Below are 12,201 nucleotides of genomic sequence, written 5' to 3'. Positions count from 1 at the left end.
AAAGAAAAATACATGAAAACGGGGATGGATGCGGATGGATTAGAGAGGAGACGCGTGTAGAGGACGTGAGACGAAAGAATACGTCACAAAGCTGTAAATGATATATGGACAAATAAAGGTGGAGATATTTCCGATAGGAAAGCGAAGGTAAAGAGAGAAGCGGAACGCGATAAATTGTAATTAGATCCGGGGCGAATTTGACAATGTCTGGCGTGCATGAATCATGTATTAATCCAATCGCTAATGGGTATTAACCAGAATCCCGTTTAAAATTATAGCTCCTCTATAGGTATTGCGTGTAGGTATATGTATAGGTAGGACGTGTGTGATGCAACTCTAACAAGTTCTTACAGTAATGCCGCGATTAATATTTTCAAATAATAAATATCGAATAAAGTAAAGTAATATCGCTGCACTGACGTTGTGGAGATAAAAACCTTGTTACGTTTTTATTAAAAAAAGAAAAAAGAAGGAGAAGGAAAGGAATATTTATTTTTAATCTATACGCTACAGATGCTAATGATACGATAAGCGTTTAATCCTTTTGCAACTATGGACGAGCTGCCTCTTTTAGAATATTTGTTCGCTCATTTTAGAAGATAGATTGTTTCAAAATGTATTTTACGTTTCATCGTGAATTTTCCAAGTAATTTGATAGTTACGTGGTACCGTTCTCTTACCGTGTTTTGATATTGAACGCTAATGGAACCGTAATTGAGAATGATACACGCGAAAAATCGTATTCTAATTCTGGCAGTAAATTTAAAATAATTAGAAAAAATTGTATAATGCCGAGAGAACTTAAAATAAAAAATCAAATTAGAAAGCTTTTCAATAGGAATTTTACTTGATAAAACATTTTAACATTTTTCCTCTTTTTTTTTTTTTTTTTGGTATTTAAATATTTTCCCGATTCATAGGACAAATGTCGTGCAAATTGTCGGGTGAATAATTTTGGAAATTGTAACAGGAAAGGTGTACAAATAATTCATTAACGAATAATCGTATTTAACGGTGACAGGTACATTGAAATTTAATCAGCAGGTTGATCGGCAAATCTGACGAAATCCACGGTAATCCATTTTTGTTGCTAAATATCAATGAAGCGAGTAGAGTACTGCGATTTAATTTATCGATTCTCTGTACTTCTCCGACAATGGTTTCCAATAATCGGAAGAACAAAATCAAATACACATAAAACATTAAAAAAAAAAAATAAAAAAAAATAAAAAAAAAAAAGATAAAAAAAAGAAACATTTATATGATACTTAAGTAGAAACTTTGTGGATTAAACGTAATCGCGTTTAAAACTAAAGTCGATTTTTTTTCAATTAGTCGTAATATTTTAATTATAAAGCATTAGGAACCTGATCCAGGTTCTGTAGGCGCACATGTTGCTTCTGGAGTTGCGAGTTCACGCCGTGGGGTATACTTGAAGATTTAATTAACGAGGTGGTTCGATCAGAAAGGATTGCTGTATATCCACACCGCACCTGAGACCCGTGTTTCGTCCCGTATTTAAGAAATTCTGTCAATTTAACTTCTTAACAATTTTTACGATACGATGGACCAACAAACTTCAGCACATTTTTACAGCGAAACCTCTTTGAAACCGAGGATTTTGTCTGCAAAAGGAAATAATTCCAATGTTTCTACATTCACTTGCACACTAGCTTTTTTCCTTTTCTCGCTTTTTATAGGCGACAGAAACAACATTCGTGCCATTCGTAATACGCTGTGATGAAAGATATAAAGCATCGAGGAAGCTGGGAAAATTTGCAAAAATCTCAAATGTTGTACCCGATTTATACGATTTGAATGCGGTTAGGAAAACTATTTCAATGTTTGATCACGTGTTTTCCGACAAATATGAAAAGTAATTTCGCGAGCGCTTCTTCGAATCGTCCAAATATTAATTCGACAAATATCCGCCTGCCGTAAAATACTTTGAAGTTTTTGGTGAAACGAACGATCAACAGATAATTCGATATATTTACTCGAAGAACCGAACGTTTCTGAAAACAGCGCGGAACCTCCGATACAGACTGAATATCGAATATCGAAAATAGAAACTTTCCCAGTTTTTCGTCTGTTCTTCTCATTACAGGTGCAGATTTTTTCCCCTTTGACGATGGATTTTCTTCTCTCTTTTCTCTCTCTTTTTTTTTTTAAGAAACGAAACCTTAATATGGAGAACGTTACAAATGTACGCAGAGGTACGCCAGTAAATAATTCAGCGAGTTAAGAATTTTTAAGCGAAATATTCGAAACGTTATGCGATTACCGCTGGCGAATTGAAATTACCGATGTCGATTATTTCGTTTCCAATTAAACGGTGATGCTCCTACCGATGTAAATCGTTGCAAAATACTCTCGTTAAAAATTCATTGAAATACCTGTATCAAGAGCATTTATCTAAAATTGGTGGACGCGAACGGAGAAAGGGACGTGGCCGGTCATTTATTATTTATTTTTGCGATACATCCAAGTGAAATTCTTCGCGTGCGAATTGCTCGCGTAAAAAGTCGATCGATCACGCATCACGCCCACGCGTCAAAAGAACGTGATTACACGTTCGCGTATTATCATACAAACGAGATACCCTTGTAAAGGCTAATTATATCGGCTAATCATTTTCACGAAAATAAGAAAAATAATCAAGGAAATCGATCCCCTCCCCCTTTGTCTATCGCGGTCACTGTGGCATTTCAAATAAGGCTAACCCATGAATAATAGGAGGACGCTACCGACTTAAGAGATAGTCTCTTCCTCCTTTTTTTCTTCTTTTTCCTGTTTTTTTTTCTTTTTATATTTTCGATGACTAGATTTTAGAAGACTTATTTCGATAACAATTCAGGAAATATAAATATCGAATCGCAGATAGGTAGACTGAAGTCAGGACACGTACAGGTGAATGATTCAAGTATTTAGGCTTAGGGTAATTTCAACTTTGAGAAGTATGATTCTCTTAGTTGTATACGCCATACGTAAAAACACGTAGAAAAATACGTAGCAACGAGCATAAAAAACTACTTGACATAATCCGAAAAATTACTTTGCCTCTCGAAAATGTATTTCTATCGAAAAGCTTAAATAAATTCTAAATATTTGCAATGATAATTTGGCGATGATTATATCAGGCGTTTAAACGATATCTATGGTAAAGAACACGGAACAAATTGAATTAAAGCATAAACACACACGCACAGCTCTGACTAATTAAAACGAGAAGTCGAAACAGCGAGAAGAAATAGAACATTCTGGCCGATACATATTCGCAAACGTATGAAATTATGGAATCGTTTATTTCGGTTAAGCAAACTCCGGGCCGAGCATTTTCAACAAATAAGTACCAGATAAATCAATTTTTCTACTTATTAATGCACTGGCACGTACCGCGATGCTTGCCTTTGTATATTCTTTATCGTCTGTTCGTATTGGAAATCGAGGGAATTTCCAAACATTTGTCAAAGGAACAACGTTTAAATGGAATTTCACTGGTTAGCCTATTCCGGATTTTTACTCGATCGAAAATAAAGAAACTCGTATCATTTACGAGGATGTTTAATATCGTGCAATGTAAATAACGTAGTTATCGGGCTGCAACGTAGTTCCGCGGCAATAACCAAGCCGGCACATTACACGAAATAACGACACATAATAGCTTACGCATAAAAAATATTTATAATATAAAATGATTATCTCGTTTGAACCGACAGACTATAAACGACTCTTTAATACGTTCGATATCAAAAACGATAATCTTCGTCAATTTGATATAACGAAATCAATTGGCCTTTTGCCCATGAACAGGCCCAGTCACGAAAGCATTTGAATAGTTGTGATAGAAAACTTGTACGTGTCATATCGTACGCGTTATGCGAAACATTTTGAAATTTCATTGGCACCGTAACGAGACACGACTGTCGCGATCATACCGATGAAATTGGAAAACGTTGAAGCGAGTATAGAAATTACCTTCGATCTTCTCGATAGAATCTAGACGAGAAAACTATCGACGCCAGCGCGTGATTATTGCAATTGAAATTAATTACGATTCTTTCGAGTATAATAGGTGTAACAAGTTGTTACATTTTATCCGCGTGTATATTTGCATCGGAACTTTTGCATGAATATGTATAAAGTTCTGATCGATTAATCTTGATCGAATATCGCGTTTCGAAACGACAGTGTATATCGTTGCAGCAATTTCGAATGAAGTCACAGAACATGGCGCGGCATAACGTTCGTTGTTGCCATTTTATACGAACTTTTACGGTATTTTACAGGTTGCCCCGTAAAGTTGGCCGGTTCTCGCGGTCGCTCTGAATCTGGCCGCATAATGTAAACCAAAATTAACGACCTTGCTTTACACACCCAGCCCCTTTCATCCCCCTCCCCCCACCTCTTTCTCATCGTTCGGACGCGAGCGAAAACAAATTCGCAAGGGGTGAAATTTAATAACGCGGTTAGAGCGACAGCGTGAAAAGCAAAAAGGTGCGGCACACTCTTTCACAGTCGCGTGAAAAAAAAGACGAACAGCCATCGTCGTCGCGATATTAATCGCGCAACGATATAAAAGTAACGACACCGGTGTTCGAACCGGCGAGATGAACCAGGAAGGGGAGTATGATGATAGCGAACGCGATAGAGAAAAAGAGACGCGCGTATCAAAGGCATTTTTAATAAATAACAGCGGCACGAGCAGTTCCAGTGGCCTCGTTCCGGTCGCGCTTGTCACCGCGCATCCTTCCACTGTGTAATTTTCACTAAAAATTCATTAGTCAACGGATCACGCGGCGTGATCAAAGTCCGCGAATTTCAAATCTCATAGCATTATGGTTGTGTCCGGTAGAGAGACGCAAATTCTTCGAATACGGATCTCCATTCTCTCTTTTTTTTTTCTTTTTTTCTTTTTTTCTTTTTTTTTTCTCGATAAATAGATTTGGAAACGTATACTTGAACTAACAATGTCAAAGTTTCGATATGTATCTTACGTAGATACGAATCTTAACACTTTGACTGCCACGTTGGTGATATATGACCGGTCACGGTTTCTCCTGTGACGACACGGTGGGTCATTGGTGACCGGAGCGCTTGAGCTTCTTACAGTTGTCAAAATTGAACGAAAGTTGACAGTTAGGGCATTTTGAATATAACCGATAAATAGAAGATACTTTGAAATACAAAGTGCCCCATCGAACGATTAAACGTTTTTATTAGAACATCAATAAAAAAAAAAATGAGAACAAATCTTGCATTTAACGATGCACTGTGTTAAAACACAACGATTTTAGTCAAAGTGTTAATATTTTACGCTTATAAATTGCGTATGGCGCTCTGCGCGCAAAACGCGCTCCCAGAGCCATTTTTGATCGACGCAGAGATCTATCGATGTACTGGCTACACCGACTGATTGTTTTTATTGCTTGGAACGTCAACGTTCGGTTGTTTTGCTGATCATTTGTCACAAGAATGCGCAAGGCTTCATTACCTTGGTAACATAACAAAAACGTTTGTCTCTCGTTGCTTAAGTCATCGATTCGGTCGAAAAAGACATAAAACCGAGATATCTCGTGACCCGGCCACAACGTCCTGCTCGTTAAAAACGAGATATCCCGTAACCCGTAAGCAATGTGTTAAATACGTTACACGTAATCGATTAGAGTTAAAGCGATACGAAGGAAATAAACGAACAGATGTAATTACGTTCCTGTTTCGATAAAGGTAAATCTTCGCGTAACTAGGACCGTTTGCATATTTTTAGTAATTCGACGAAGACGTAAAAAATTTCATATCGTTCATTTTGACTAATTTCGTAGGTTCAGTTTTAACAGCAACGATGCAAACTTATCCTTTTTTTTTCTTTTTTTTTTTTTTTATCATTCTATTCCATTTTAAACGACGACGGCGCTAATCACCGCGAAACGCAAGTACAGCGGAATATAACGACGATATTAAATTGTCGGATGGGTTAAATTACAGAGAATAGTTTGTTCTATACTAACCTCCACAAGGGTGATGAGAATGATGAAAAGAGGCGGCGGACAACACCTGTAATGGTCGGCGTAGTATTTCCGGTCCCTTTCTTCCGTAAGGAATTCATCGCCGATCATGCGGACCATCCTGCAATTAAGAAATTTTCTTTCACCGATTCTATTCTTTGTCGTTGGTTGCATTTCTGTTTCTCGTTTTCTCTTCGACACATTGGCGCGTTAATTTTTCCACGTTTAACGATCGAAACGTTGCTTCCGCGGATCACAGTTTAGTTAGCTGTGCTTGCTTCGAGACGAACGAATCGTTGGAATTTTGCTTAGTGGAATAAATTAAGGAAGAAAAATACGTAGCTCAGATACTCCATTTTTGCTCTCGATGCTGTATTTTATTGGCTCGAAATATTATTTGTAGATTTTATTGTTCAAGTTGAAGGTATTGTTCGAGGCATTTCTGGTTTGTTATATTATCCGTAGAGAATTTTTTAACTGATTTGCAATCCATTGTAACGGTAAAATACATAGATGTATGGAAAAACCAGAAGCAAAAGTTGCTCGCATTTTTCATTCTGTAATATGAATGATAAACAAATCATATTTCGAAAATACTATATCGCGCGTATTGGTAATATAGGCTCGATGAATCGGTACATTTGCCACGGATGATATTCCAACGCGAAAAATGTATTGACCAACGATAAACTCGTCAACCAATATCAGCTTGAATGCGGTATTTTCAATCGTATTTAAAAACCTGCGATGTATAAAATAAACGTTAAAACATTACAATAAATGTCCATAACCAATGTCCATAAACAATGAACGTTACGTAAAAAAATATTGACGAATGAAATACAATAGACGCTGCATGGAACATTGCAATTAGAGATTCGGAAATTTCAATGAAAAGCATAAAATCCTCGTTAAAAGAGGTTATAAGATACTTATAAATAAACTGTGGCTTTTGTACGCTTTTATCGAGAATTCAACGATATTGAACTAATAATGTAAAAAATATAGAAAATATTGTTATATCCAAAATAAAAATTGCAATATTCAATGAGTGGAACAAGCGTCTATTTAAGCTGCCTTTTTCTACTCGTATTCGTAAGAATACGAAAGCATCGTAAACGTGTGCAATCGACTCGCGTACGAGAAACGATACAAAAGGAACGCGAGCTTGTAACAAATAACATAAAGAAAAGCTTGGAGAATTCACAGCTCGCGACTCACACCACCAAGTTCTTAGCTGGCACTAACGAAACAACGGATTTATCGAGGCAGAATTATGAAAATTATCGAGATCATTAAGAGTTGTTTTTTTTTTTTTTTTTCACCCAAGTATTTGAGAATTAATCTGTCAATGGCCCGGGGATATTCTGCGAACTAATCGTCGGTCTGGAGGAATTTTCACGCGAAGAAATAGTTACGAACGCTCGTTAATCGTCGCCAGGGGTAGCGAAATAACGAGAAATTAATTTTACCGATTTCAACTTCGCCACGAAGAAAAGGAGAAACACTTTCGCGCAATTACGGCTGACTTGTGCCGTCTAGGATTTCTCATTATCTCGACCAGTCGATATCCGACAGTTGTTCCAAGTCATACACCCTTGACATTGTGAGAGAATTTCCACGATTATTAATAATAATTACGATTAACTAATTGCACACTGTTGCATTGACGCATAGGATTTTAATCAAAGACCCCGTGTTCTCGATACCCTTTCAGCCTCCATCCAATTTCCTTCTTCCCTTTTCATTCTTTCACCTCGATTGAATAGTTTTTAATGAAATTCAACGTATTCGAATATCTCGCAATGAATTTACTTTGACAAAGCAAAATCAGAAACGCGAGCCACGAGATTCTAAATTAATTCTAAATTGATTCTAAAATAATTCGAATATATTTCGAGAATCTCTGGACTTTTTAACGAATTCACGCGACAAAATAATTATTACAAAATATTTTTTAAATTATTTATTTACTTAGCATTGCTCGTATACTCGTAACAACGAAATAACTGTCCTTTGATATTCGATATGATTTTACGTTCGTGTATTCCATGCGGTTTTATGAATAAAATATTCTTTAAAAAAAAAAAAAAAAAAAAAAAAAGGGGGGAGGTATTTGAAGAGATAAAATATCCAATAAAATATCGAAAACGTGAAGAACAGGGTTAAGCACGGAACGAGTAACGTCGTACGGTTACTGATAAACGCGTAATTAATAACTTGATCGATCGTCGAATGAAAATTCGAAGGTAGAAAGATACGAATACCGCTATTTATTTCCTATCCTTCTACCAGAGAAGACGAATGCAAACATTTCCTATTCATTCGTTATTCTGAGGCGATCGTTCAACTGTAAGTCTGTGTCACTGTGAATTAAATCGTCGATCAAGTGGTATTTCATAAACGTTCTTCATATTTCCCGACTGTGCGCCGTGAACCAATATTTCTCGTGGATTTCCTCGCAATTAGCTTGATTGAACATCGAAAAAGGGGAAATCTTATATCTATTGGGCACCGAAGAAATATAGTAACATTTGTTTTTTGAGATTATTGAAAGACATTTATCAAACGTATTTTCCTGAATCCGATAAAATAGTATCGGCCATGCTGAAGTGGAAGAATTTGATATTTCATTTTGCGTTTTTCTTAATGTTCTCCGCGATATTTTTTTAAATCACGCGGATATTTCATTTCTACGAATCTACAACCCTATCATTTACGATTCCACGTAGTTTGACCGTATGGTTGTTTACAAAATACTCAAATTATACTCCAAATCTTCGTTACATTAAATCTAAAATCATCTAAATTACATCTTAGGTCAATACGTACGTTATGGTAGAAATTCCTAATATTCTATAATATTATCAGATAAAAAATAGCGCGAAATCTAAATTCTACTCGCTAGAACAAAAGATCCGAATTCTTATTATTATAATGATAAAAATTCCGAATACTCTATCGTTGAAGACTAATACAAAATCTAAATTCTAAGGTTAAACATTTTTTAATTCACTCACGATAATCGTAGAAACTTTGAATATTATTATTATGAAAAAAGGAGTAATATTATTAAAACAATACGACGTTTCGATTCTACTATAAGAACGATACAAATTCCAAATACCATCACTGAGACGATAGAAATTCTATATTTTTCCCCGTACCTATCTTACAATCTCCTATAGTATTCCAACGAATAATGTTCTAACGAACGATAGAACAACAAATGGACCAAACGAGACACAAGTTTCTTTTAGAAACGTGCCGAAGCGTGAGCAGCTATGGTCGCGTAGATGCTCCGGTGTTCCCGATAGCGATCTTCTGTTCCATGGAATAATTACGAAGAAATATTGGCCCGTAATTCAACGCGCTAGCCATAACACCGTTTATGGTATCATAGATGAACTATCTCCTTCGTGTTTCCATCGACTGCGAGACGAAGCGAGGGTAGAGGACGCTCGTACGAGGGTGGACGAGAAAAGAGCAATTAGAGAGAAGCTAGGCTATATGGAGCGTGTTAGAGGAATGAGAGAGAAAAAAAAGAGGAAAGAAAGAAGAAGGAGGGGGAAAAAATAGGTAGAGAGGTAAGAATTAACGGGAAAGATGAAAGAAACGTGGCAAGGAGAAAAAGTAGAGCAGAACGAATAAAACAGTTGGTAGCGAGGAAAGGTTGGAGGACAGAGATATTAAAGAAATGAGAACCACGACTAATTACGGAATAATACAGAGATCAAGAAAGCGATGGAAAAAGTTCTGGCGGGGTGGCCTGCGACAAAAAAGATCATGGAAATGGGTCAAAATGTGATACTAATGGGAGAAGCAAATTACAGGATGAAGAGGGGCCGACAAGAACCGGGAAATATTATTTTTCAAGCACGCTATCGCGGTACGGTTGCTTTGTTTATCTTTTAAAGAGACGCGACTTCGAGTTACAGGAAGTATAATACGTTTCTCTTATCGATTATTTACGACTGTATCCATTACTATGATAGATTATTCGTGGACTATCGGAAAATTTAAAGGTACAAGAATGCGCAGAGTACGCGTACGTAAGATACAGATTATTAAAAATGTAGTATGTTTGTTAAGATTGAGATTATAGGAGATTTAGAATTGCAAAAATGTACAAAGTAGACATAATACGCAAAAATACACAGAATATTCAAAGTAAGTAAGTAAATTTCTGTTGAAAATGACAACGTGAGTTCGTGCTCGTCATCCATATGCAGATGCGTTAGTTATAAGAAATGGTAACTGGAGGATGATCCTAGTTACGATCGATAGATTTAATCGATAGGCTTAAGATGCCTTTTTGTTTTTATACCTAGTTTTTTGTAAGCACGTGCAATAAAGGTCTTTTTTTGGCTCGGAACGGTGTGATAGATTTATCCATTCGATAAAATAATAACTATTCTGATCTTACCTCCGAGTATAGGAATAACGACAATTTCTATCTAGATTCTATTTAGTTTAATTAAATTCATAGAAAGACGAATTTGCATAAAACTCCGCTGTCTAGCTACGATACGTTTAACGAGTGAAACAAATTTCTATCGTTGTGCTTCTATTTGCGCGATGTAAATTCGCGTGGAATACGCAATCCGGTTATTAACGATTCAGTTGAAATCATAAGCTGAATTTTATCATTTACAACGACGATCGGTCTGTTTTAAAAATGTTAGCAGCTGCAACGCTGCTTAGATTAAATATTAAAACATGATCGAGCGGCGAACAACGTGTTTGCAAAATGCAGGACATGGCGCAGGCTAATTTTCGTTTTTCACGTAAAGCACAACTCTTTTTCAAAAAGTCGTTTCCCGGTATTTTAGATTTTTCCACGATAATTATAAAATACTGACACTGGTGGATTAAAGCGATTCATAAAACAGTGTTATTTAAGACGTTACAGAATGGGTGCGCAAAACAGAGAAATTGTAGCAATTTATGGAAACGTTTATGGACTTTAAATTACAAAACAATTAGAAAGGTATACGGTAATAACGAAACCGTATAACAGCGAGTAACTATTTTACAGAGGGAAACAAAACTGTGTGGGCGAGATGGGAGTTAGTGTTTTATGAACACCTAAGTGTTCATGGAGTACGCGAATCGTGACACCGTTTTATTTGTTGTAGTAGCTGCAAACCGCAGTGTGCGGTCAGTTACCGGGTTGTGTAGTTACTCGCGTAACAGGAGAACAAATATCTTTTTCTCGTTGTCGCAAATCCTTTCGTAAAATTGCCAGCGTTTTCTTCTATGAAATACGTCGCGAGCCACGATTGCCGCCGGTTATCCCGAAGAAACGCGTTAAATTTATGGGACCTTGGTAAATCATAAAATTCCGATCATTGATAAGTGAATGAAAATATTACATTCTTCGCTTTTTTCTAATCATTCGAAATAAAAATAGAAGTTTTCGCAACCATATTCGGAATTAATCTTGCGATCGCTTTTTGCTACGTTTCCAGACAAAGTGTCACCAAACGAGATTGTAAATTTTAATCTGTAAAAAGCGAGTTACACTATATATATTGATATTGTTTTCATTTGTTATCTATAATTTCAACAACACGTTTGTTCAATTTCCACCAATAAAATACCAAACGCGATCCTGATAACAACTCGCTATACATCCTCTCCGTTCTTGATCAGAGGGTTTTCGCAACATTTCTCTGCGCATCCGTGCAAAACACTTTTCTACCAATTGGAATTAAGAAACGGTCGCAGAAGTCGTCGCGAACGTTTCTAAATTTCTACAGACGCTATGAAAGGCGAGAACAGAAATAAGAGGAGCTACGAAATTGTTAGTCCTGTTGGGTTGGGTGTCCTTCTCGGTGGGAGTTGCAAGTAGCCGTGAAATAGGAAAGCAAAGCAAGCAGCTTGGTGAGGAATCAGCGAAAACGGAGACGGTCAGATACGCGAGATATGGTCGGTCTGAAAAAAAAGAAACAAAGAAAGAAAGCAAGAAGGAAAGAAAGAAAGAAAGGGAGAAAAAAGCGGGTGATCTCGAATGCAGAGTGGGTCTGTGAGCGCGGCTGCCAGGTCCGTAGGCTCACATCTAATTGCTAGCGCGCCTCGAGACACCGTAGATCGCACGAGCGATTTCCAATTAGCGATGTGACTGATATACCTGGGTTCAAGGAAACGAGAAAGGGGTCGTCTACTCTGTTTCTCTCGCTTCCTCCGTTCGCGA

At 36.9% G+C, this 12,201-nt stretch overlaps 1 protein-coding gene across 3 annotated transcripts in view; it reads right to left on the bottom strand.

The window, feature by feature from the left end:
- LOC126864034 (protein rhomboid) overlaps positions 1-12,201 on the bottom strand; it is a 500,063-nt gene that overhangs the window by 106,025 nt on the left and 381,837 nt on the right. For all 3 annotated transcript variants that reach the window (XM_050614953.1, XM_050614952.1, XM_050614954.1), the window contains one exon: positions 6,009-6,126. In XM_050614953.1, the coding sequence (XP_050470910.1) occupies positions 6,009-6,126 (118 nt within the window). The remainder of the gene's footprint in view (positions 1-6,008; positions 6,127-12,201) is intronic.

Source organism: Bombus huntii, chromosome 3 (assembly GCF_024542735.1).
Source record: "Bombus huntii isolate Logan2020A chromosome 3, iyBomHunt1.1, whole genome shotgun sequence".
In the NCBI taxonomy this organism is placed as follows: domain Eukaryota; kingdom Metazoa; phylum Arthropoda; class Insecta; order Hymenoptera; family Apidae; genus Bombus; species Bombus huntii.
The sequence above is the reverse complement of the archived record's forward strand: the minus strand, read 5'-3'. Positions and strand labels throughout refer to the sequence as shown.